This window comes from Gopherus flavomarginatus, chromosome 7 (genome assembly GCF_025201925.1).
Source record: "Gopherus flavomarginatus isolate rGopFla2 chromosome 7, rGopFla2.mat.asm, whole genome shotgun sequence".
Taxonomy (NCBI): Eukaryota; Metazoa; Chordata; order Testudines; family Testudinidae; genus Gopherus; species Gopherus flavomarginatus.
Window position 1 is genome coordinate 60984208 of NC_066623.1, and position 27320 is coordinate 61011527.

General features: G+C 48.5%; 2 protein-coding genes and 1 long non-coding RNA gene across 4 annotated transcripts in view; 1 reads left to right on the forward strand and 2 right to left on the reverse strand.

Annotated features, from left to right (window-relative positions):
• LOC127055794 (2-5A-dependent ribonuclease-like) overlaps nucleotides 1-27320 on the reverse strand; it is an 821333-nt gene that overhangs the window by 660345 nt on the left and 133668 nt on the right. The gene's annotated exons all lie outside the window — the stretch shown is intronic.
• On the reverse strand, nucleotides 13040-22441 carry GLUL (glutamate-ammonia ligase). Its single transcript, XM_050963325.1, has 7 exons — nucleotides 22332-22441; nucleotides 19744-19934; nucleotides 18167-18328; nucleotides 17032-17178; nucleotides 16386-16513; nucleotides 15940-16139; nucleotides 13040-14655 (listed from the first exon to the last, which is right to left on the reverse strand). Exons 2-7 carry the CDS (start codon nucleotides 19907-19909, stop codon nucleotides 14337-14339), a joined length of 1122 nt encoding a protein of 373 aa, XP_050819282.1. The 5' UTR covers nucleotides 19910-19934; nucleotides 22332-22441; the 3' UTR covers nucleotides 13040-14336.
• Nucleotides 22548-25986, forward strand: LOC127055913 (uncharacterized). The gene is made up of 4 exons (XR_007775651.1): nucleotides 22548-22880; nucleotides 23376-23473; nucleotides 25755-25820; nucleotides 25913-25986. It is a non-coding gene; the product is annotated as an uncharacterized LOC127055913 (long non-coding RNA).

The following is a 27320-nucleotide window of genomic DNA, read 5'->3' on the forward strand; positions in this document are numbered from 1 at the left end:
GAATCTACACTAAAGCAATAAGAGAGAACATGCCCTTTGGCCTGGTGAAATCTCACATGTGACACAATGGATCTTGTGGCACTTCACAAACTTGATTAACGGATTATACAAACTATGTGTCATTACAGGATCACTTAGCCCTTTGTTGGTGGGTGGCTACATACTATGAGATAGTGTTAGAACAGGCAAATAAAGACTGTTCCTAGTTAAAACTACAGAGAAGATTTTTAGATGAGTAATTAGCCAAACCAAAAGTTGGCCTGAACAGAAAGCCTGGATGCCTTGCGGCCTAGTGGGTAGAGCACTGAAATGGGCCAGTGCCCTGCACGTTGGGCATGATTCTTCATTACCCTGTGCCTCAGTTTCCCCATATTTAAAATACAGATAATAGTACTGACCCCCTTTGTAAAGCACTTTGAGATCTACTACTGAAAAGCGAGCCAGGTATTATTCCTTTTGTAAACCATGCAAGTACTGAGCCAACTAAAGCCTGCTTAGCATCTGAGAGCTGACACAACCACAGCTTGGAGTAATACGCAGCTCCAATCCAGTACACCAGATGAGCAGAATAAGGACTGTAAATGTAATTAAGAGCCATAAAATCAAGTAGCATGAAACCGGCAACTACATTGAATCAATCATAGAATATCATGATTGAAAGGGACCTCAGGAGGTCATCTAGTCCAAACCCCTGCTCAAAGCATACCTGGTTAACAACTAAAAACCAGAGAGACAATGGAAGCTTTGATGCTTAAGGACTCTGATGCAGTTACTGTTCTTCCCATGAATGAATTACTCCTAGGCTTTGACTTGTTTGGCAAAGGCTCCAAGAAGAACAGGATGCAGTCCCAGGTCTATCTTCTTAGCACTTTGCCATCCAGCTACGCCTATTACACAGATCTGTCCCCTCAGGGAAACTCTGAATGACATCTTCCCTGCCTTTCAAGCAGCATTCTCATCCTACAAACTGGTTTCCTCAGTGGCTCACTGCTTAGTGTCTTCCTTGCCTGATCAGGGTGATAGCCTAGACCTGTTGAAGTCAATTGCAAAGTACCCAGGATTTAGATTCTTGAAGCACACCAGCTTACTAGTGCTGTTATAAAAGCCTTTAGAAACACAGGGGAGCTAACCCAATCTGCTTTGATAGGATCATGGTAAATCTTGTCCTCTTCAGTTCCCAATTTCTTTCCACCACCTTCCTTTGCTCAGGGGTTTCCTTTTGCTTTCTGATTGAAAGGAGAGTCCCCCTTCCCCCGCTGTTTGAGAGATCTCTCTGATTCAACCCACTCCCAGCATTATCTGCTTCATTGCAGGTGAGTGCATAAGAAGGGGATAAAGGATCCTACCTGTGTGAATCTGGGCATGGTTCCTCTCCTGCTGGTTTCCCTTTGCTGGACATGACAAGTTTCTCAGCCCAGACACAGTCACTTGCATTATTATTCGTTCTCTCACAGTTAATGCACCCATTGTGCTTGGCACCAGACATGCAAAGGTTAAGGGACTATCTGCCTGATTCATTTGCTAAGAGTGCAGCTGAATGCAGGCTAAGCTGGCCACATGGCTGAGTTGCATCTAGTCTAACTCCCCACATCTCCTTTCCTCTGCTGTCTCCTCAATGACAGCCTCTTCAGGGCCCAGGGCCTTCTGTGTCCAGTTTTACCTATCAGGCTACACTGCCCTGGACAGGGTACAGTCTATGTAGACAAGACAGTAAGGAAAAGCTAATGTCTTCATCTTACAGAAGGGGAAACTGAGCCACAGATTAAATGACTTGCCCAAGGTCATACAGCAAGTCAGTGCCAGCGCTAGAAATGGAACCTGGTTGCTTGAGGGCATCACCTTTTTTCAGCCGCAAGGTCATCATACCTGCCATCACATTTCTTTCCAGAGCTGAGAGAATGGTTCTCTGTAGTCATTGGAGAGTTTGCCACCAGTTGATATAATACATTAGGTGTATTGGTAGGCAAAGCCACCTGTGGCACAAAGCCACTGTGTATTGTATTACACGACACTTTAGCAGATCTTCTGAAAAACACACAAACCCTTGTGTACACTTACAGATAAATGGGTTTAAGACAAATAGTATCCAAAACCAAAACCAGTGTGAGACTTGCCTCCTGGAAGGGCTCTTACATGGCCATAAAATTTTAGAATTTTTTAATGAGAGTCACTTTAAAACCATGTTAAGTTTCTTAATACAGGTCAAATGTCAATATGAACAGAACTGAGTGGGTGTCAGATGACTGGGATGAGGGCGGTCTAGCCTAGTGGTCAGAGCAGGCATCAGGAATCAAGTGTTGGAACCAGCTGGAGTCAGTAGTTGGTAGCCAGAGCTAAGGGTCAAACCGGAGGTCAGGGACTGGAGTGAGCAGGGTAATGAGCAAGGAGGGGTTCAAGGCAGAGCCATGGCTAAGGCAAGGCTGGGTGCAAGGCAGAAACCCAAAGGACATCACAGTGATGGGTATGAGCATTGAGCAGCCAGTGAGCTGCTGCTGCTGGCACTTAATACCCAGACTGCTGGTCCCTCCAGCCAATCAGGTGTTGCGGACAATCAGGCAACTTGCAAGTTGCCTGGAGACTAGCTCAGCTGCAGGCCTTGATTCCTGACTGCAGGCCCCCATTGCTATGTTGTCATAGACGTACATGGTCTTTCCCAGCACTTAAGGACAAGTCTTTGGCCCTGATTCTGCACCTCCTTAACTTACTCATGTGAGCAGCTCTATTGAGTTCAGTGTGACTATTCACATGAGTAAAGTTAAAGAGGCGCATAAGCATTCTCAAGATAGGGGTCTATTTAGACAATAAGGGATGACAAGCAAAGGGTGGAGGAAAGACAAGGATTACAGCCGTAAAGGCTCGGCTACCCGAGGCAGCAATGTGTGCTTAACAAGGGTGTGATCTCTAAAGTGCACCAGTGTGTTAACAAACAGCGCTATGTTAACATGCACTAAGGAACTTTTTAGTTACAGTTTCATAGATTTACCAAGAATGACTATTTGTCTGAAATTTCAGGCTGGCAATGCATTAGTTAGTACTAACTTTTTGTTATTCTGTTGCTGACTGGAGGACAAACTTTTTCAGTAAGCAGAAACAATGCCATGTGATTCAGGTGACCAACCACACACCACAAATAATGAAGAGCAGCAACCAGTTGACAATCTGAAAAACCCACAATCTGAAAGTTCTTTATCCCAACTATCTGGTGAATCATTACTACTAATGAACACATGTGAAGAAAATCCAGGTTGGTTCATGGCCAAATTCTCTGCAAAAAGAAGCTAAATTGGCAACTAGTATTATTTGAAACAAATAGTTCACTCAGCTATTCTTGTTGTTGGTCACGTTGTTGTAGAAAGTATCAGAGGGTAGCCGTGTTAGTCTGGATCTGTAAAAGCAGCAAAGAATCCTGTGGCACCTTATAGACTAACAGAGGTTTTGGAGCATGAGCTTTCGTGGGTGAATACCCACTTCCTCAGATGCATGTAATGGAAATATCCAGGGGCAGGTATATATATGTGTGCTAGCAAGCAAGCTAGAGATAACGAGGTCAGTTCAATCAGGGAGGATGAGGCCCTGTTCTAGCAGTTGAGGTGTGAAAACCAAGAGAGGAGAAACTGGTTCTGTAATTGGCAAGCCATTCACAGTCTTTGTTCAATCCTGAGCTGATGGTGTCAAATTTGCAGATGAACTGAAGCTCAGCAGTTTCTCTTTGAAGTCTGGTCCTGAAGTTTTTTTGCTGCAGGATGGCCACCTTAAGGTCTGCTATAGTGTGGCCAGGGAGGTTGAAGTGCTCTCCTACAGGTTTTTGTATATTGCCATTCCTAATGTCTGATTTGTGTCCATTTATCCTTTTCCGTAGAGACTGTCCAGTTTGGCCGATGTACATAGCAGAGGGGCATTGCTGGCATATGATGGCGTATATTACATTGGTGGATGTGCAGGTGAATGAACCAGTGATGGTGTGGCTGATCTGGTTAGGTCCTGTGATGGTGTCGCTGGTGTAGATATGTGGGCAGAGTTGGCATCGAGGTTTGTTGCATGGATTGGTTCCTGAGCAAGAGTTATTATGGTGTGGTGTGCAGTTGCTGGTGAGAATATGTTTCAGGTTGGCAGGTTGTCTGTGGGCAAGGATTGGCCTGCCACCCAAGGCCTGTGAAAGTGTGGGATCATTGTCCAGGATGGGTTGTAGATCCTTGATGATGCGTTGGAGGGGTTTTAGCTGGGGGCTGTATGTGATGGCCAGTGGAGTCCTGTTGGCCCCACAATATGCCAATATCTTCATGGCCGACCTGGAACAACGCTTCCTCAGCTCTCGTCCACTCACACCCCTTCTCTATCTACGCTACATTGATGACATCTTCATCATCTGGACCCATGGGAAAGAGACTCTGGAAAAATTCCACCATGATTTCAACAGCTTCCACCCCACCATCAACCTCAGCCTGGACCAATCTACACGGGAGGTCCACTTTCTTGACACCACGGTGCAAATAAGTGATGGTCACATTACCACCACCCTATATCGAAAACCCACCGACCGCTATGCCTACCTTCATGCCTCCAGCTTCCATCCCGGGCACATCACACGATCCATTGTCTACAGCCAAGCACTGAGGTACAACCGCATCTGCTCTAACCCCTCAGACAGAGACCAACACCTACAAAAGCTCCACCAAGCATTCTCAAAACTACAATACCCGCACGAGGAAATAAGGAAACAGATCAACAGAGCCAGACGTGTACCCAGAAGCCTCCTACTGCAAGACAAACCCAAGAGAGAAACCAACAGGACTCCACTGGCCATCACATACAGCCCCCAGCTAAAACCCCTCCAACGCATCATCAAGGATCTACAACCCATCCTGGACAATGATCCCACACTTTCACAGGCCTTGGGTGGCAGGCCAATCCTTGCCCACAGACAACCTGCCAACCTGAAACATATTCTCACCAGCAACTGCACACCACACCATAATAACTCTTGCTCAGGAACCAATCCATGCAACAAACCTCGATGCCAACTCTGCCCACATATCTACACCAGCGACACCATCACAGGACCTAACCAGATCAGCCACACCATCACTGGTTCATTCACCTGCACATCCACCAATGTAATATACGCCATCATATGCCAGCAATGCCCCTCTGCTATGTACATCGGCCAAACTGGACAGTCTCTACGGAAAAGGATAAATGGACACAAATCAGACATTAGGAATGGCAATATACAAAAACCTGTAGGAGAGCACTTCAACCTCCCTGGCCACACTATAGCAGACCTTAAGGTGGCCATCCTGCAGCAAAAAAACTTCAGGACCAGACTTCAAAGAGAAACTGCTGAGCTTCAGTTCATCTGCAAATTTGACACCATCAGCTCAGGATTGAACAAAGACTGTGAATGGCTTGCCAATTACAGAACCAGTTTCTCCTCTCTTGGTTTTCACACCTCAACTGCTAGAACAGGGCCTCATCCTCCCTGATTGAACTGACCTCGTTATCTCTAGCTTGCTTGCTAGCACACATATATATACCTGCCCCTGGATATTTCCATTACATGCATCTGAGGAAGTGGGTATTCACCCACGAAAGCTCATGCTCCAAAACCTCTGTTAGTCTATAAGGTGCCACAGGATTCTTTGCTGTTGTTGTAGAAAGTAATTTAAATGAAGAAACCACATGTTGAGTTATACTGAACGCCATCAAGTCTATCAGAAGAAGTACCCAGTCACTATATTACTTAGTGATGTTTATCCCTTCCCTCATCTACTATGTCTTTGACTCTGCCACCACATAGGAACTTTGATATGAAAGATTCGGATTCCAGATCCCATTTTAAGATACTCCATGAATACAACAAGGAGTCTGGTGGCACCTTAAAGACTAACACATTTATTTGGGCATAAACTTTCGTGGGTAGGTACAAAACACTCTTGTATGTTTCAGTTCAGTAAGAGAACTGCTAAATGAGCCTTCCTCAGAAGCTTTGTGTAGTGGTGGGTCTTCATTACAAACAGTTATAGGATTTTAACAAAAAAGTATTGGACAGGGAAGCTCTACATCAGTGGTCCCCAACGCAGTGCCTGCGGGCACCATGGCGCCCGCCGGGGCATTTATGTGCGCCCGCCTAGTGCCCAGCAGGGGAGAGAAGCTGCAGCTCCACACCTGCCAGCGACAGAGAACTCCGGGGCTGCAGACTGCAGACTGCAGACATCGGTGTTCTCAGTCCCTGGCAGGTGCAGGGCCACGGCTTAAGCCAGAGAGAAGCTATGGCCCTGCACCTGCCAGGGACAGAGAACTCCGGGGCTGCGGGCTGTGGGCGCCGGTGTTCTCTGTCCTCCCAGCTTCTCTCTGCACTGCCCAGAACTGGCGCCAAAAAAACCCAAAAAACAAAAACAAAACAAAAACACAAACCAACAAACATGCTTCGACTCTGCAGAATGGACGCAATGCCGCCCCGTAGCATCTACTGCCCCAGGCACGTGCTTGCTCCACTGGTGCCTGGAGTGGGCCCTGTATTGAGTAATTGTTGGCGCCTGCCACACTCTTCTGAAAACATAATGTGCTAGTGGCCACAAAAAGGTTGGGGACCACTGCTCTACATCATGGACCATAATTTAGGTAGTGGGTTTTGGCACAGCCATGATTTGGAGACAAAAATCCCATGACTCTAAGGGGGGGTCTCTTAATTAAAAGCCATGGGTTTTGTCATGAAAAAATGACCAGAGGTCTCAAGAAGCAGTTGCAGTGAGCTGGTCACCCCTTGACATTTTGCTCTATAATGTTAGTGAACATTGCACTGTATCTAGCTTGTAATCCCCTCGGGGAAGGGAGTCTGTCTTCGTAACACTCTTCTCATCTGTCCTGCACAAGGCCATCCTTAGGATTTATGGGGCCCTATGCAGTATTATTCAACTGGTGCCCCTATACCCGACCTGGGGCACAACCACCACCCCTGCCCACAGACCCCCAGAAGACACCCCACCCCCTGCATTGCTGACACACACCGAGCTTCATATGCCGGGCTTGCACCCAAGGGCATTTCGGCGGCAGGTCTCAGAACGGAAGGACCCTCCTGCCGTCGAATTGCCACCAAAGACCCAGCACTTCGGCGGTAGGGGATCCTTCTGCTCCGGGTCTTCGGCAGCGGGTCCTGGAGCAGAAGAAGCTCTGGGGGCCCAGGTCCCACGAGAGTTTTCTGGGGCCCCCAGAGCAAGTGAAGGACCCCGCTCCAGGGGATCCGAAAAACTCTCATGGGGACCCCTGTGGGGCCCAGGGCAAATTGCCCCACTTGCTCCCCCCTCTGGGTGGCCGTGGACTGCAGCATCCACTAGGTGTGCAGGAACTGATCCGCTCTTACCTGCTGTCCCAGTGATGCCCCAAATTTTTGGGTGCCCTACACAGCTGCATATGCTGTGTATGCTTAAGGACAGCCCTGGTTCTGCACATCTACTATGTGGTGTAAATAACAGCTGACTGGAACATTCAGCTGGGGCCCTCAGCCAACACAGATACTCCTTTTGCCTCCAGCAGCACAACTCTGGGACTGTGCATGTGAGGGAGGTTTGCTGGAGGGGCACAAAGCAGAGGAAATCAAAACAGGCTTGAAAGGTGAGAAATAAAATCCAGAGCAAGGCAGAGAAACAAAAAGTGAAGCAAGCGGGACACCCCATCACCCACCTTCTCCACTAAACTCTGCTGCTGCAGTCCAGGATTCAGTTCAGAGCCACTGCCCTTCTCACAGAGCCTAAAGGCTATGGAAGACCTAATCTGCTGTTCCTTGGGATAACCGAAGCACATTAACAGTCACTCAGGTGGAGTAACCCTTCTGCTCTGCTTTAATAGGCTGCTTTGTAGAGCCTGGCCCCCAGGCAAAGTGACAGGGGCCGGCTTACTTCACTCATCATTAGGTACTTCTAATTTGTTCCAGTAACTTTCCAGGTACTGCAGTTAGGCTGACTGGTCTATAATTCCCCAGGTCCTCGGTGTTCCCCTTTTTAAAGATAGGTACAAAGTTTGACCCTCTCTAGTCCTCTGGGACTTCAGCAGTCCTCCATGAGTTCTCAAAGATAATTGCTAATTGTTCCAATAGTTGCTTAAATACCCTATCAAAGCACACGTTTAACCTCATGGAAGCTGCATTCAGGAAGAAAGGCATAGTAGTGAGTACAGAGGCTGATGTTGTATGGCATAAAGGCTGATTTACAGAGAGATCCATGAAGATCAAACAGCTCTACTGTAGCACAAAAAAGGAATTGAAATCGAGACATTCGGTACCCTTCAGAGCACTGTGAAAATTTAACAGGAAAAATACAGAAGACATTTGCAATAAGAGTTCATATAAATAAAGGGTTTGCATGGAAAAATTCATTCCCAGGCACCTCCACACAAAAAAGAATTGGGCTGGAATGACTGTTTATTAAAAGAGCCTAGGAGGGTGATAACAGTTCAATCATCTTCCCTTACACAGACAAACCTTTGAAGAGCCTTGTGGATAATCTTATTTTGATTGCATCAGAAGACAGTCAGAAAGAGTTTGGATCATTAGAGAGTTTAACACTTGTCTCAATTCTTCTTTGTCTGTTAATTAGATTTGGGAAGGCTGTGCTTCACCAAAAAGGATGCAATTGGCAAGTGCATCCAAAAGATGGTGATTTCATTCTGACTGCCTTCAGCCTTCATGTTTTGTGTTTTACGGGCATTACAGCCGTTCACGCATCCAGGCGGAGTTCCTCTGGGTGGCGTCCACTGGCTCCCTTGACGCCTTCGAGGAGCAGTGGGTGCTGTCCGGGGTTCTCTGCTCAGTGTCCCCGTCAGGTTCCCTTCTTATGACCCTTTGACCTCACTCCTGTCCCTGTTCTTTTATTAGTTGTCCCCCGAACTCAGTGGGTTCTGTGGTCCTGTGGGTCCTCCCCTTAGGCTGGGGGGGGATCCTTTAGCAGTGGGCGGGTTTCGCCCGCCCACTTCCCAGACACCCAATAGATACGGGCATTACAGAGCAAGGTTTGAATTGCCTGTCAATTATGTTTCTATTTTTATGAAGAATGTATTTTTGCATCATTGTTTATTAACGTTGCCTTAAAATGTGAACATAAAACCAATTCTTTTTTTTAATAGTTTGATTTTTTAAACATTTGATTTAAAAAAAGTCAGTTCATCTTCTGACGATTTCATGTGAAGAATCTTTACTTTTTAACAGTTCCAATCTCAAAAAATGAGCTCTTTGCACCCTAAGAAGTAATGCCCAGTTAATAATAAGAGACTCAAAAATGAAGATTTACAAATGAGGTTTTCTGAAAAGAAAACATTTTTTTCTCCCTGTCTGTGAAGGAGTCCATTAATTTAGGCTTGGGGAGGTTTTTTAATTAAAAAAGTAGATAAATTAGATTTTAAAATGTGGAGATCAGTTTTATAGTTTAACAATGATGGTTATCAAATTTCAGCCAAGTATTTATTTGACATGTTAAACATGAGTAGATTTAATTCTTTTATCAGTAGAGAACAAAGCAGTGCTGTTATAAATTACAAGTACCAGGTTTTAATTAGTACGTTAGACAACTTGAGAAGCAATGGACTTGGGGAGACAGTGCCATTGTTTTATTGGTGCCTGTCACTCAGAGGCATTTGATGTCATTTACAAGTACCTGCTAAGGCCCTCCATGTAACCCTTTATATGTACATATTAAAAAGGCCCCACATCCTCCACTGCCGTTTGCAGGAAAACGGGTTGCACTTAGCCCTAGCATAAAACACAGATGCCCCTCCCCTGCAGCCTTTGGCACTCAGCACACTTCATGGGCTAACGTAGGATCACATGCCCTCTTTTGTGCCTGGGGAACCTCTGGAGGAGAGTAAAAACTCCATTACACATGTCTGCCTGCCTGGCTCTGTCTCCCTGGGAGATGGATCTGGGAGCTCGCACAGGAAATAATAGGTGCAGCCTGCAAAAAAAAAAAAGTGCATGACTATGAAAAGCATACTCTGCTCTGTTACCCCTGGCTATGCAAAACACACAGGCTCCAGCAAACTCCTCTAGGCTGGCATCTTCTCCCCACTAAGGGAGATCAAAGGGGATTACTACTAGTCTAACTAGCAGATCTCCATTCAAATATCTCAGCCACATTTGGGAATGTCCAGTGGAGAATAGTTCTGCTATCAAAAGCCATGTGTTCAGGGGCTTTTTCTCCTATTTTGCTCATTTGCACATGTAACAGAGATGAGCATGTGGCCTCCCTTTGCTACAAGAACCAGGGAAAGAATTGGGAGAGAGAGGGACTCAAGCAGATCTTTGGCCTTGCTGAGCATCAAATGGGTGATTGTTAAAGATAACAGCATGCACAGGAGTTTTGGGTGGCTTTTTGTCTGCAAATTCAGGGTGCTCTGGGAGTGCTTAATTTGGAAAGGATGTTATTCGGCTGCTAGCTTTGCAAAGGGACAGGACTAGTCCTCATGGAAGATCTGAGGGGAATGTGCAGCCTTGGGCTATTTTAAGGATAAGATGTGAGGGGAAAGACTCCACAAGAAACAAAAGTGGGATGTCAAGATGGAGAAGAAGAAACAGCTGGATTCTTGGCACCCTACATCTGTGCCACAACAGGCAGGGAGCTTGTCAGATCTCAAGCATCAGTGCTGGAGGGGAGATGTCCAATGAAACCCCAGGCTCTGTAGGGCAGTGATGGGGGCAAGTGGGGGTGAGTGAATGCTTGGCAGTGCTGAGCTGACAGCCAGGATGGAGGGAGGAAGCACAGAAAGAATGGTGCTGGAGCTCTCCGTCACAGGGGTATGGCTGAGATCATCATCACTCACAGCTAGTCATATGACACCCATGACACGAGCAGGAACATTACCCCGCATTTGAATCTGGTCAAGAGTGTTAATCACTTTCTGCTACCTTAAAGCCCCTCTGCTCAATTCATTCTTAACTTGTGTTGCTGACATGTTCGATCCCAGAAGTAGCTGCATGTTAAAAACAGGGGAGTGATCCATAGGCAGCATATTACACTAGCCCAAAACTATCCCAAAGCACTGTGATCTAGGGGTAGACAAAGCATCATATGCAGAAGAGAATTCAGACCGGCCTTTAATAACATGCACTTCTGTAGCATCGCTAAGCGAGGACAGACCCTGTTTATGATTTCAGCCACAGGCCACTCGTTAAGTAAGCAGCCTCCCCACGTTACCAGTGCAGAAGAGGTGGGAGAGATGTTAAACTAGCTTGTCCAAGGTCACACAACTAGGACTAGAACTCACATTTCTGGCTCCCATTCCTTTAGTCTAGCTGCCAGTCCACACTGCCCCTCCAGGGAGGGCCACTTACACTTTAATCTCTGAGTTGTGCACCCACAGCAGGGCTGCTGCTATGAAGGGTGGCTTTGTTTGTGGGAAGCTGCTTGGTTGTTTTAGGAAAACAGGCGAGTCTGTAAGCAGAAATCCTCTCAGCTCTGAGGAGTTACGTTTTTCATCTTTTATCGAAGCATTCAGGCTGGGATACTCACAGGAGCCGGCTCAACATTTAATTCCCAAATCCCCTTGGCTTTGGGCAAATAACTCCCCTCTGCACCTGTGAGAAGCCCAACCCTGCACAAAGTACCATGGCCACGGTGAAGGGCTTCACAAACCTCCAGCAAAACAGAAAAGCCTGTGAGCTGTACTCATCCCTCTTCCCCCCTCAGACAACCAGCATTCCTTGGTGAGTGTAATGGCCAAGCTTCCCCCTTCTCAATGCTGCCAGCACAATCAGGCCTAGAATGCCTCAGGGGCTAGAGCAACAGCCCATCTGAATCATGCATGCGGCCTCTCTTTTGATGGCTAGGGTTATGAAAGTCTTTGCTGCCATCCAGGCTGTATAGGCAAACACTCATTTTCCCATCCATTCTTCTGAGGGACCTGGGTAGTCAGACCCAGCTAGCCTGCTCTTATATTACCAGCCTTCACTTTTGGGAACCTGTTGGCATCTAGGCTACCACAGAACCCTAGGTACAGAGTTGCCCCATGCACACTGAGCACCAGGGTTTCTCCAGTAATGTTATATGAATTCTGTGCAGGCATCTCTTAACGGAGGCTACCTGGCACAACTAGTAAAGTGGCTGCTTCACAGAGTCTTCCAGGTGGGGTGGAGCAGGAGGTCACTTTCAACACATGGACACTATGGTTTTAGAAAGGTAAGGCCATCTCAAGTAGCATGGGAAGCTAAGAATGATAAACATTTGTCTAGGAAGATTATGTATGGGATACACAAAAGCGCTTGCCCTTGGCTTAGCGGTTTCCACTGAAGTCAACAGTAAAACGCCCAAGATGGGAGCAGAGGAAGGCTACCATGGAGCATTTTTGAAAACGCCACGCTAGGAGTTTGACTCTTGCATTAGGAAATGTGTGATTAATTCTTTATCACAGTGACCCTGCTCCCAAGTGAAACATGCAGGATTTGCAGGTAGTCAATGCCACTTAGGCCTTCTGTTTAGAAAATTTTTTGAGGCAAGTCATTGCTACTAGCTACAGGTTCCTGCATTAACCTCTTCTAAAGAGAAGGGGGTTTGAGTTGTTGGAATCTTTCAGGGGCAGATAACTAGAGGAAAACTAATGTGAACAAGAGCAGGTCACAGCCCCATTTCAGGTACACAGATGCAGGCATAAGGAGCTGAATTTGGCCAAATGACTTTGTAAAAATGCGTTCTTACACAACTGAATGGCTTCAGATTTTGGGGGGGCTTTTTAAATGAAGATCCCATGTCTGAATTCCCCAGCTCATCCATGGTGGGTTGGCACCCCTACTTAGATTGTCCAGGAGTCTCCAGGAATTAAAGATTATGTCATGTAATGAAAGATTATGTCATCTGACCAAAATTGGCAACCATAATCCCAAGAGTTCCTCCAGGCCAATGATGGCATTTTGCCCAGAGAACGAACGAACGAACGAACGAACATGTGTGTCTAGGATTCCCCATCTTATCCCAGGAGAGAGAGGAAATCCAGGCTGAAATCCCTCCAGATAGCTAAGAGCCCACACCATGACATTTCAGACAAATAAAACCAGAGAGAGTCAGAATTAAGTTTTTTTGTTATTATAAAAAGAAACTATTTGTAAATCCAAATGCAATGGCATATATTGGCATCATCCAAAATCCCAGAACTTTTGAACCCACTAGGCATTCCCCTGAGAGAACTTAGGGGCAGCCTGGGAAAGGAGGGCAGGTGGCACAGAGCCCCCTCATCAGCATAGTCCTGGCTAGGTGGCATGTAGTTTGCGTGCCAGGACATATCAACAGTTAACACCAATGGTCTCTGTAAAACTGTACAACTTTAGAAACCCTAAAAACATTATTAAAATCTAAAAGTTGTTTCTTCTTATGAAAAGCCCTGCTTTAGTGACATGCTAATCCCACTGGAAAATAAAACACCCATGACCCCATTGCTAACACAGTTAAGTTGACCAGCCAACTCATAATTTAGAACATCCTCCTTGTGTTTCAGCCATGCCACACACCCGCATCAGCTCGAGTTTAAGTTACAATCGTTACTGCTACCTTCCAAGTGCTGAACTGATGTCCTGCCAGGAATGGCAAAGCCCCCCACCCCCAATTCTACCCTCTGCTCTAGCCCACGCTGGAGGTCCACCTCCAACAGTACCTTCAGGAACCCTGCCTGCTCTAGCTGGCTGAGTTATTGGAACAATCTTTAAAAAAAAAAGAAGAAGAAGATCATAGGGTTTTTTTTTGTTTTTACATTTAAATATAAAAAAACAAACACTACTTCACTCTGTTATACACAGGAAATCGAGTGGCTTCCAATAACAGAGCAAGGAGGAATTTTGCTACCAGCTCCCACATTTAGCTGGGACAGTAGAATGCAAGAAGATGCCCAAGAGTCTTATCAAAGCCAGAGAAGGGAAATTTCCCACCATGTGTAAGTTTGCAAAGGTGTCAGAATCTATCATAGCTGCTTTACTCCTTTCTCCTCTGAATAACTCAAATCCAAGGACAACTGGTCTATGGAGAGTTTAGTTATGTATGTTGTTATCATGGAAGTTAGACTCTCTTGGGCAAAACCCACTACAGCCTCTTGTCCATCCACCTTCCTTCAGCCTATCGCCCCGTGTCCATGGAAGCCACCGGGTCCTGTCAGACATACAGATGAATTAGACAAAACAGTGGTTAAAATTCTTCTCTAACGCACACTCCTCCTCTCAAGCATCAACAAAGAGACATTGACAAGAACTAAATGCTCCCTCCCCCAACACAACAAGAGTTACTGGGACACAAAGTGGTAACTTGTCCCTTCTAGATGTAATTCTGAGGGCACATTTGGGGGCAGGCGGTGTCTGTCAGGGGGCAGTCCACTTAGTTCTTGTACTCAAAGGGCTCATCCCCGGTTTCGCTGAGAAGACACGTACGGATTAGTGCCTCCGTCACAGCATAAGGGTCACAGTTGGCAGAGGGCCGGCGGTCCTCGAAGTAGCCCTTCTTTTCTTGGCCCACGTTTCTGGGGATACGGATACTGGCCCCACGGTTGGCCACGCCAGCAGAGAATTCGTGGATGCTGGATGTCTCGTGGAAGCCCGTTAGGCGCCTGGCGTTGTCCAGCCCCCCTTTTGGGTCATAAGCACGGATGTGGTACTGGTGCCGCTTGCTGAGCTTCTCAATGGCCTCTTCTATATGCCTGGAGACAGAAGGCGGGAGGTTGTGAGACTTTAGCAAGTACACTGGCTGTGCTGCTGTTCACTTGGCCACGGGTAATGTTGGCAGGAACTCACCCACTTGGCTTTCTCCCACACCCCACCCAAGCACACAAATCCCATGTTTCAGTCCCTTATCTGCAAGCACTCCCATTCCAGCTAGTACCAGCCATGGGCCCCTTCCTCTCATGGATAGTGAGTTACTTTGGGAAACTGACTCCACTGTATCACTTGGTTACATGGTTCAAATCCTCCTTTCCTATAGCCAGTTCACCTGCATGTGGGGCTGGGTGTTTTCCCCTCCTGGCCTATTCTGACCAGTGAGGCTCTCAGAATTTTTCAGGGGGATCCCAAAGGCAGGTAAGACTCTCACTGAGTGGAGTTAGAGAACATTACAGCTTGTGGGGGTACCAGTTAGAACCAATAATTTGCCGAGTTGCATTGCCACTGAATATGCCTCGTACAGCTTCCTTTATCCTTGGGAAGACACAGGTTGTGCTTCGACACATTTTATTATTTCAGAAGCTTACAAGTTCTGCAAGTGTAGTGATATTCTGAATGCACCCACTGAAGTTACAGGGGAAGGAGTGGGCAGAGAAATGCCCAAATGGATCCTTAACAGAATTCCATTGTACTTGAAAAGTACAATCTAGTCCCTGAAAAACAAAGTCCCAGACTTTCAAGTACAGTGGAATCTGTAAGCCAATGGTCTAAGAATAGTCCAATCTGAATCTACTTTCAATATCTGGCCTTGTTTACCGTGTGGCAGAAATTCTCCCTCCTTTGGTCTAGCACCAGATAAACTCCTATTACAGAGTCAGTACAGGGCTTTTTACAGAGATAGGTAATCCAGTGCTAGACAGTGGTAAGAACGGCTGCCCCTTGTCTATTAGCACTTCCACCATTGCTAGTGTTGGTGAAACTGTACCAGTGTTAGACCACTACTGGGGGAATTCCCTCAATCTTGCGTGCAGACAACCTCTGGGTGCAACAGCTACAGTGGGAAGGGAGTTCAGTTCCAGTAAAAAAAAAAAAAAACCCAAAAAACAAACAAACAAAAAAAAAACCACCACTAGAATTTCTGGGGGTATTCAAGCCAAAAATCTCTTGCATAGAGCAAGACATGTCACTATTCCCTTGGCAAGCCAACTAGTGTCTCAGGTGCAGTCTCAGTTCTGTAGAAGTCTTGCTGCTGTGGGTAAAGTCCACTTTCTCCAGCTGAGCTTGCCAAACTGGTGCAACTAGCCCAGCTGTAGAGAAAAACTTACTTGAGGCCTCCTTCCTCCCTCATGGACTTGGCGCTGAAGTTGGTGTGGCAACCAGCTCCATTCCAATTCCCAGAGATGGGCTTGGGATCGAAGGACACGATTACCCCAAAGTCTTCACACACCCGATGTAGGATGAAGCGTGCAATCCAGAGGTGATCCCCCATCTCAATCCCTTCGCATGGGCCCACCTGGAATTCCCACTACAGAGAGCAGAGAAAAAGAAAAAAAAAAAAAAAGGCAAAAAACAAACCATTGGCTCAGTTTGGTGAAGAACCATTGCTGCAAGATGCTGTTCGCCCCGTCTGCACCCACCTGCACTCTCAACATTTGCAAAGCCCCAGGGTACATACTGACTACAGCAGCAGAGTTTAGCAGCATGAGCTTCCGCATTGCATCATTGGCTGGTGCCAGCTGACTGCAATGGCAGGTGGAGCCAAAGTAGTTACCTGTGCGGGCATCACTTCTGCATTTGTTCCTCCAATTTTAACACCAGCATAGAGACATGCCCGATAATGCGCTTCCACAATGTCTCTGCCATAGGCTTTGTCTGCTCCTACGCCACAGTAATATGGACCTGCAGTAGCACAGAGCACAAGAAAGGTGAACATAGTCTTCAAATAGCTTGTGATTGAGTGCAGTGAAGAACAGAGTGCAGTTAGGAAAGGGTTCAGAAGGCACAGGTCGCAGGAAAGTCTCTATACTGCTTTCATTTGGGGGTAGTAGTAGAACAAAATACCTCCAGAGCATGACTCCAGTCAGAGTCAGTGGGACTTGGGCTCCTACTTCTGAAAAGCCTGCCCAACTGGTCATATTTAAATGAATTGCAGACTAATGGAACGAACACTGGATATGAATCTGGTCTATATGTCATAAGATTACTGTACAGCCACTAGATTACTTTCGTTGTTTAGTTTTAGTCACTGTCAGCATAGCTTTTGGTGATCCAGTTTTAGCAACTCCTTCAATCTTTCATCTCATTTTACACATTTCCAATTAATCCCATTAATTAGTGATTGATAATATTAAGATTTGGGGTTAGAGATCTCATGAATACTTGATTCCTAGTTCAGATATTAACTCCTGGAAGCTTACCCTGGGGCCCAGGGAAGCCATTGGAAGGCCAACCAAATGGATGTCCGTCTGTCCCAAGAAGAGTATATTCCTGCTCCATCCCAAACCAGGGGATCTGGTTGGACACCATATCCATAATCCGTTTACAGGTGTGCCGTAGGTTTGACTCTAGAATGGAAGAAAAGCGCAAAGCTTATTAGCTCACCAACATTCTAGCCACAAACAAAAACCTCTGACATGTGAAATGTAGCCTGATCATGGACGAATAGCTTCTAGCTACTGGTAAAAAAAAAAAAAGAGAGTCCGGTGTGCTGCTCTGGTGGAACAGCTCAGATTCTTATCCCACCATGGAAGCTATGACTTGCCAATGTATTCTGGACAAAGCCACTACCACACAGTCTGTCTGGGGGACTCATTTCCCCACCCAGACCTCTAGGGAAGCCCAGAAATTCAGACCCAAAGAGACTGCCCTGTGACCACCATCATTAGCCAATGTAAGATCAAAGTGGTGGGTAGGGCCGCTGGCCTTAAATAGTGGATGCTCCTATTGGTTGTCGGTGCCACCTTATGGACTTCCTTATACTGTTCTTAGTCTATTGAACCATATGCTGGCAATCATGAGCACAGAAGCTACTCGTTCATGACCAGGCCTACATCTCACATGTCAGATGTTTTTGTTCCCTCAGGTTCAAATTATTCCCTCCAATCAGTGATACTATCCAATTCACTTCTTTCCCCCGCTCCCTTCCGTGCTTCTCCATAGAATCATTTCCCAAGTTCCCACATCCCTCCCAGCATTGGAAATCCTCTTTACGAGTCCTTCAATATTCCCAAGACTGACCCATGTCATACTCCTCCATCTCTGTGTTACCAGTGACAAGAGAGGCTAGACCAGAACAGATAAACATCGAAGCTAGTTTCTCCCTTGGTGTTGCCTACTGCATCTTGTTTTCTTTATATCCAAGCTCTTCAGGGCAGGAATATTTGTATTTCTTGTACAGTGTTAATGCATTAATGGTGCTTGGTAAAGTCTTGCATTAACTACTTTTCTGACAGTTACCCCTCCACCAACCCTCCTCTACTCCAAGAGGGAGCAAGCTTTCTCACCCCTCCCAGAACTACTGCAGCCACTCTTGGAGAAGGCACTGCACCATACCAGCTGGCTTGCGGTTGTACTTGAAGACCTCACAAAGAACCAGCTTGTTAGGGTCCTTGCGGAAAGGGTCCCGGAACATGGCAGCAGGGAGAAGGTACATGTCACTGTTTGAACCCTCAGACTGCAAGGTGCTAGAGCCGTCAAAGTTCCACTCAGGTAGATCTAGAGCAAGAGAAAAATTCACCCCTTTAGGATAGCAGCTTTCCATAACCACCAAAATGAGTTCACCAGCTGATTCAGCATGACAATTGTGCAAAAAAGATTGCTTGTTAAAGGACACTGGCACACACTGTACTTTGCTGATTTTGCTGCCACTGAAATATGGGGTGAGGGAATTGCTTTTTGCTACCCTGTGGAAAAACAAAAAGCTGGGACATCAGCGAAGTCCGATTCAGCTAACTGCACTGCAGACGTCCTTGACGAACACTTCCTATCTTGTAGCCAACATGCTATGGTAAGATGGAGACCCAGATGGGTTTCCCTAGCCGAAACAAAGGGAATCAGGGAGATGCTATAAGTCAAAAGAAATGAGAGGGAGTCCGGTGTCCTCAGTTGTCTCCAGACTGCTGGACGACCCTGAAACACACTCCTCCACATCGGTGCAACTGCATAGACCTGGTGAAGGGAACCTAGGGAGAATGCACAAGGTCTAGAGCTGCCTGAAGGGGGAATATCATCAATTGGATAGTCCAGTGATTGTGGGGAGAGAACATCCCCTTACACTATCTGTGCCCCTCCAGCTGAGCATGGCGTAGGCCCCCACTGAATACTGCTTTTGCAGTGTGAGCACATTTGAAGCAGCTGGGAAGAAATTAACTCTACCTCCATTGTTATTCCCTTCCATGTGCTATGGGTGCCAAACACGCAGTGTCAGCCACTTCCTCGGTGAGGCGGGGAGATAATTCTGATTGCTCATGCACAGTACTTCGGTTTTAGAACCGTCCTAGCCAGTGCCATGGCAACAAGGGAAGAAATCCGAATGCTATTATGTCAGTTGGGGCTGTTTGTTCTGAGACACAAAAGCTCTTAATTACACTGGATATATTATCTTCCCATTGCTTTCTTCCTTCCATCTCCCCAGGGCCAGAAAAGCTTTACAGGTAAAGGGCCAGCAGACTAGGAATACCCTGCAGACAGACACTCCTTTAGCGCAGATGGGACACGTCACCGATTCCTGGCTCTACTTACAGCTTTGCCCCACAAGGAGAAGGGTGGTCTTCCAGATCTCCTTCCACATCAGGAGATTATGAAGTGCATCCTGCTCAGCCTGTACACTTTTCCAAGCACACACCAGAAGCGAGGTGGGAGCTATCCCACATCATGCACTCAATACAAAGAACTCAAGAAGTGGAATGCACTGTCTGTCTCTGGTCCAGATTTCCCCCATGTGGGAGAGACACCCCCACTCCCAACTCAAAAAGAAGGAGCTTTGTCTTCCAACAGCACAGCAGCGTTTTGCAGCTCTGTAGTCAGATGCTTGAACCCAAGCCAAGCCCTATATTGCTGCAAACCCACTGGGTGCAACTGCTTGTAGTCGCAGCATTCACCTTGTGTCAATCATACACCTGCCCTCTTACCTTCAATGCTCTTGGGCTCTTGGTCCAGCGTCCGGGTTTTACAGCGCAGGTGCTCCCCAGTCCCATCAATCCAGATGTACATAGCTTGCACCTTTTCACCCTGAGGAAGCTTCATGTACATCTGCTTTATAGCTTTGCTCAGGTGGGAACTCGCTGAGGTGGCCATGGCGGCACAGTGAGTTACTGGGGTCCTGCCAGGAGGGAGGTAAAAGCCAGCCATGAATATTTCTGTTTCGAATGGGTTCTCACACCCTTATACAAGAGAATGACCAAGTGGGAGATCTTCACAGCTCAGCAACAGAAGAGAGATGTGTGCACTGCGTGTCCCCTAGACAGTTATGCTAGAATATCCCAGTGTCACAGCTGATTACACCAGTTGTGAATCTGAATACAGTAAATTACACTATAGGAAACAGACAGTGTATCAATCCAGCAGTTCAATAACATGGTTTAGGACCAGCTACAACAATCATTTGGTTTCAAAGATTTCCTGTGGTCTCAGGATATCCAAGATCTCATCTACTGAGCAGTTGGGTCCTGCCCTGTCAGCTGATGGACTTGGTCTTTTCCCTCTCCAGCTATTATGATCATTAAGAGATCAGAAAGCAGCAGCCCCTCAGAAGGGCTCCTTGACTCCATTGTGAACTCTCCACTCACAAAATGCAATTTCAGAATGGACATTGCCCTGGAGCCAGGGCCAGCTCCAGGCACCAGCTTATCAAGCAGGTGCTTGGGGCGGGAACTCGGGAGTGGGGCAGCACTTTCAGGGATTTGGTGGCAAGTCCCTCACTCCCGCTTGGAGCGAAGGACCTCCCACTGAATTGCCGCAGATCGCAATCACGGCTTTTTTTTTTTTTTTTGGCTGCTTGGGGCTGCAAAACCCCTGGAGCAGCATTTTTGCCCACTTTGGCTTAGACAGGGCCTTCTGTGGTCCTTCCCCATTCCAGTAAGGACCATTTTCCAGAGACAGGTCCATCTCCGGACCATGCAATCTGAAGATATATAATACTGTTATCTAAGTAAGGTGAGAGGGACCCCCAACTACAGCCCAAGGCAAAGTAAGTAACCTTTGACCAGCAGAGACTCAAGAGGCCTCTCAGCCATGGAACGTCTGGAGGCAGAGGGGCCCTGCTCACATACAGGGAGAGCTGTAGTAGATTCAGAGGATGCAAGCGGAGGTCACTGGGGATCTTTTACAGCCCCTGGCTCTGCATACTTGGGGCAAAAGCCCCTGACTCTGAGAAGTAGCTGCTTTGGCTGAAGGCACTGTACTGCCTTGTCCCATATGAGGAATGCAGATTTGCCTCTGTCACACCAGCAGCTGTGCTGGGGGTCATGGAGCCCTGCTGGCCCTTGCCAACCCTATCCCAGCATTCCCAGCTGGCCACCAAGTCAAGCCCTCTCTGGTACTCTCAGAAGCACCCACCTCTCTGACCGGCAGAGACAAGATTTTGTTCAGCCCCTTCCCTGCCTTTATTTATTTCTTGGCAATAAAAGCAGCACTGCGGTGACTCCAGTCTGGAAATAGCTGGGGTCTCAGAACCAGCCTGCCTCTTCCCTACAACTGGCCAGAAGGCAGACCACCACCCCCCAAGATACAAACCTCCCTGGAGTCCCCTTCCCTCTCTGCAGCCCCCTTGCTGTCACTACATTTATTGCCCATTTGATTGCATGCCTCTACGGTGGCAGTCCAGGCTTGGTCCTGTAAAAGCTTCCAGCTGAAGGACCCACTGCTGCCCCCCACGGCTTCTCTTTATGGTCAGCTTAGAAATTTGATCTATGGCTGTTCCTCTCTTCACGCAACTCTCTCCTCCGCTGTTCTCCTTCCTTAGGAGCCTGCACTCCCGGTTTTTAAAGGAAACTGTGCAGAGCAACTGTGAGGAAATCTTCTGTCCCGGAAAGATCCGAGCAAAGAGAAGCCCCTCAGAAGATCTTGAGCGACCTAGTTTCCCCTCCCCTTTACAGAGCTAAATCGGAGCTGCCCCCCCCCGGAGTGACTGCTTCGGGGACATAAAGCAGACAAACACAGCAGCCTAGCAAGGGGAGCTATGCCGATGTACCGCCCCAGACACCATCAGGAATAAAGGTACCACACACCCAGCCGTCCTTCTGTCGGCAAGGTAGGCATCTCCCTGCTCGAGGAATCGGAGACTGACTGGAAGCAAGACAATGAAATAGGGAAACACACGAAGAGACATTTCAGGAAAAGACAAGATCCAACCGCAAAGTCACCTTTCAATACAACCTTGCAGACCCGAGCCGAGCCCCGTGTGGGACCCAGTCCTGCGGGATTTCTTTGCCGCTGTACACACAGCCTGCCAGACGCAGGGTGCATTGGTTTCAGGGGAGCAGGACCATCCTCTAAGGGAAAAAGCAGCAAAACCCAACAACGCCACATTAAGCAAAGAGTCCTCCTAGCCCACCCCACTGCCTGTGAACAGCATCAAAGCAGCCTGAAGCACCCCCCAATCCCATACGCGGGGGGGCACATTCCCAGTGCACGTCCCCGCGCAAAGCCTCCCAATGCCTGGGAGAGAACGGGCAGAGATTTGCCATCAACCCCGCGCAGTGGCAACAGAAGCAGTTACCTTGGCTACTGAGCAGGCAGAGGAGAGGCAGGCTGATGGACGAGGGCTCACTTTCCCCCAGATGCTCCCATGCTCAGCTCTGGTGAAGCCAGTTCCCAGCTCGCCCATTTATCAGCTGCCCGTGCCGGCCCCCGGGCTGTCCGATTGGCTTCCTCAAGACGTGAGCACGCCACGATCAGCTGATGGGCGGCCCGTGGATCCCAGCCATTGGGCCAGCGAAGACAGGGCGAAGGGGGCGGGAGGGAGCCAGGAGAGCTGGGCTGGGGGGAGCAGGGAGAGAAGAAAACAAGAGCGAGCTCCTGCTGGGCCGGGGGACCCCGCCTTCTCCAGCAGGGAGAGGAAAACAAGCTCAGCGCAGCAGCAGGGGGAGAATGAATTGCCTGCTCCGGCAGCCGCACACTGGCTCCTTTGTGCGTACCCTGGCCCCCTCTGCCGGAGCCCTGCGAGCCGAGCCCGAGAGCGGTGTGGGCCGGTTCCCGCTGTGCCCCGTTTCAAAACAAGGGAGGCACCCCAGAGACAGCGGCCCTGGGACTCTGCCGCCCGAGGAAGGTGCGGCTCTGGGTTTGCAGTGTTATTCCGATAACAGTAAAACGCTGTTTAGAGTGAAGTTAACCCCCCCCCCCCCCCCGGAATTCCCAGCATGGCAAATCTCCGGTTATCTGCTTACACTCCCCGTGCCGCTCTTTTCTGGCAAGCAAGAGCTCTCCCCAGTCACTAGGTGCTTCTGGGGAGGGACAGGCCAAGCCGGGTTTAGAAAGCAGAGGGAGGGGGGTATTTTTCCCCCTCTAACGGTTCTTGGAAAGTGGGGACAGGATCAACTCTCCCTGCTCTCCAAAGTGTTTACGTTAACAGCTGCCTTTTCTTTATATAACTGCATGCATAAAAACAAGCCCGCTTGCTAAACAGGGCAGAGAGGGGAAAGCCTCTAACTAGGACACCCAAAGGTTTACTGGGCAGGGGCGGGGGGCGCTAGCCCCGTACCCAGCTTTCCCCTCTGGCTCTACAAAAACAACGGAACTTTGAGCACATTAATTTTAATTTCAGATCCTGGCTCCGCAGAGAGGAGGGGGGATGGAGTCAGCAGTGACCAGGAATTCAGGGCTGACATCCTAGGACTCAGGATGGCAGGGAAGTGCACAGCGGTCAGTATGGCCTGCTAGAAGGGCTGGCTGGTATTTTTCCATTCTGTGAATGGTCTCTTCTCCCACTTCTGCTCTGCCCTCCTCACTTTCCAGCACATTCATAAGAGAGTCAGGATTCAGAGGCCACTGCAGCTATCACACCAGCGCACTACTTGCTTTCAGTTTGCCTCCCTTCCCTGTCACAAGAGGCACTAGGGCTGCTCCCCAAATTGCCTTAGAACGGGGTGGGCAAACTTTTTGGCCACATCTGGGTATGGAAATTGTATGGGCCATGAATGCTCATGTCGTTGGGGGTTGGAGTGCGGGAGGGAGTGAGGGCTTCATCTGGGGTGCAGGCTCTAGGATGCAGCCAGAAATGAGTTCAGGGTGCAGCAGGGGGCTCCAGGCTGGGGCAGCAGGTTGGGGTGTGGAGGAAGGGTGGGGGCTTCCGTTGGGGGCGCAGACTCTGGTGTGGGGCTGGGGATGAGGGGTTTGGGGTGCAGGAGGGTGCTCTGTGCTGGGACTGAGGGGTTCAGGAGGTGGGAGGGGGATCAGGGCTGGAGGTTGGGGCACATGAAGTGGTCAGGGGTGCAGGCTCTGGGTGGCGCTTACCTCAAGCAGCTCCTGTAAGCAGCGGCACGTCCCCCCTCTGGCTCCTACGTGGAGGTGCATCCAGTGGCTCTGCGTGCTGCCCCGTCCACAGGTGCTGCCCCTGCAGCTCCCATTGGCCGCAGTTCCCAGCCAATGGGAGCTTTGGGGACAACACTTGAGGCAGGGGCAACTTGCAGAGCCCCCTGACTGCTCCGATGCATAGGAGCCAGAGCAGGGGCATGCCTCTGCTTCCGGGAGCCGTGCAGAGCCATGGCAGGTGGAGGGGGGCAAGCCCCAGACCCCGCTCCCCAGGTGGAGCTTGAGGGCCAGATTAAAATGTCTGAAGGGCTGAATGTGGCCCCCAGGCTGTAGTTTGCCCACCCCTGCCTTAGCATAATCTCAGAATGTGGGGGGATAGGTGAACAAATTTCTTAGCCCCTTAGAAATCCAAACCTTGCAAGTACAAAGGCTCAGAGACCCAAACTTCATCAAGATTCTCACCTCCACCTTCTCCCTTTCCCCACCCCAAAATGAGCTCTCCAGCACAAACACTGCTCGCACTTCTCTCAGCTTCTACCTGTTTAAAAGAGGAAATCTGATTGCCACTACTCCCAGCTCTTTGGGCATCCGGGGGGCACTGTCAGCAAGGCGGTGGCACGTAGGATGGCACTGCACATCCCTAGCGCTAGCTGTAGTCAGAAGAAACCAGATTCAGTGGGTACAAAGTGGGATAGTGTCACTAAAGTCTATGGAGCTGTGTCAATTCACGGGTAGTGTGTCCCCCTTAAGAGCCTGAATTCCTCCTTGGAAAAGGGATGGCAGCATTTATACAGACAGCCAATTATTTTGCACGTCAGCTCACACAGAGGGCAATAAGAGCATGTTACTTCCCCAGGGTTAGTCCCAAGTCTGATGTCTATATAACCTCCCCATCATGTGAATGAGAAATAGCTACACATTTCTTCAGCATTTTGGAGGAAGAGAAAAAGTCAAGGGACATAGTCCCTGACCTCCCCTCCTGTCCCCCAACATGCAATTTCCTGCAGCCTAGGAAGCCCAGGTTTAAATGTAGATACAAAAGCCAAAGAGATGCATTAAATCCAGCATGCCTCTAACCAGTTAGCTTGATAACAGGATTTGAACCCAGGCTTTTCACAAGCCTGTGCTGCTTAGCTCTAACTCTACAATAGCCAGCTGCCAGCAGTAGCCAATCAAAGCTCTTATGCAGCGTGGTCATTACAGAAAGATCCCCACCCTGCTATTATGGGTTAAGCAGGTACTAATACCTGCTGCCAGACATGAGAGAGATAGTGAGGCTATGACTGCATTGCCTCAGTTCTCCTGTGATGTTTGTTTCCTACTCCTTTCTAACAGCTCCATTTCACTCCTCATCCTGAGCATGCATTGTTGCTCCTCACATCCACTTTTCAGAAGCTGATTCAGTGACCTGTTTTACTTCTGACTCAAACCATGGACAGATAAACTGGCAACGTTACACTAGAATAGAGGCCAGGTCAGATTCGGTCATTTGAAAAAATAGATGAAGTATCAGCTGTTGGGAAGAGATCAGGTCAGTCCCTGCCTGAGCCAGCATTCCTGCTGCAGATCTGGATTTGGGAGACTGCAGGAGAAAGATCAACCCAGCAAATGGGGGGTGTTTGTAATAAAAGGTGCATTGGACCCAGGTTATATTCAAGGCTGTTTTTCTCAGGTCTGCAGTGAAGGTGCATCAGGAAAATTCTAGCTCAGATGGCTAAAGCATCTCTGAAATAGACAAGTAAGTTGCAAATGAGCTCAGTTTATTGATGCAAACAACCCTCCCCTCCCCCCCCCCCACTTTAATCTATTTTAAACCTCATTGTTTTCTAGATTTCAGTTCAAGAGCCTTGGTGTTTGATTAGAGTGATCGGAAGATTCCAGGGTATTAAAAACCTCTTCAAGCATCACATGGTATTTGTTAGTTGATTTCTTCCCCCTGGGAAAATTCCAGAAGAGATTCTCCCCAATCCCCGTTTCCAAGACTCTCACTGTTATTCAATGCCTGTTGTTTCACACTGGAACAGACACATTCAGTGAAAATAGCCCTGTGCTATGCTGTGTTCTGTACACTCTGCTCACTATTCATTCCCTCTCCCAGGCACTCTTCTCTTATTCAGGAATTGTTTACAAGGAATAGAGGGAAAGGCCTGGCTTGTCAGGTGTAAGGACAGTGCCTCTAGTGAGACCTCAGGGGGAATTACATGTCCTTAGCCAGCTCCATTTCACTTGTTTACATGCTTGTGTTCCCTTCCTCCAGTTGCAGTTTATTTCTGTGGGTGCACAGATCACTCATTCCCTTGTGTGTGCCCCACTGACCCTCATTCTAGTCAGTGTTTAATTTTGGAGAGAAACCCTGTCCAAGAACTGAGAAGACAAGGACAACCAACACGTCCCACTCTGAAGGGGTATAGATCAGCATAGCTCCCCCTGTTATGTTTATGTAAAGCCTTTGACAGAATGTAGCATTTAGGAGGTGGGAATAACATGCACATTTTTATTCTTTCTTCCTACCCATTTTAATCTTTGGGGGAATGTTTGTCTTTATCTCCTGCCTCCATCCCAAAAGTGGGCAAACTATGGCTCGTAGGGCTGGCTTTATGACCTGTCTGATTGGAATACTCAGTGGCGGTCCAGGACTTCAGCAGCATGGGCTCCACTCTGGGTCTTCTGCGGCACCGAAGGACCCCCTGCTGCCAAAATGCTGAAGAGCCCCAGAGCCGACCCTCTGCCGCCAACGTGCTGAAGAACCCCAGAGCGGGGCCCCCTTAAGCACAGGCGCAGTGCCCTCTTCAGTGCAGGGCCCGATTCTGGGGAATTGACCTAAAGCCTGCCCTGACGGCCTGGGGGCCACAGCCGGCCCTCCAGATATTTTAATACAGCCCTCGAGCTCCCGCCGGGAAGCAGGGTCTGGGGCTTGCCCTGTTCTGGCACTCCAGACAGGGAGCAGGGTCAGGGTCTTGCCCCGCTCTGCACAGCTTCTGGAAGCAGTAGTTCGTCCCCCCTCCGGCTCTTATACAGAGGGGTATCCGGGGGCTCAGCACACTGCCCCCACCCCAAGTGCTGCCCCTGCAGCCCCCCCATGGGAGCTGCAGGGGCATCGCCTGCAGAGAAGGCAGTGTACAGAGCCACCTGGCCTCTCCTCCACATAGGAGCTGGAGGGTGGACATGCCACTGTTTCTGGGAGCTGCTGCCCAGATCCTGACCCCCAATCTCCTCCCATGCCCCAACCCCCTCCCCC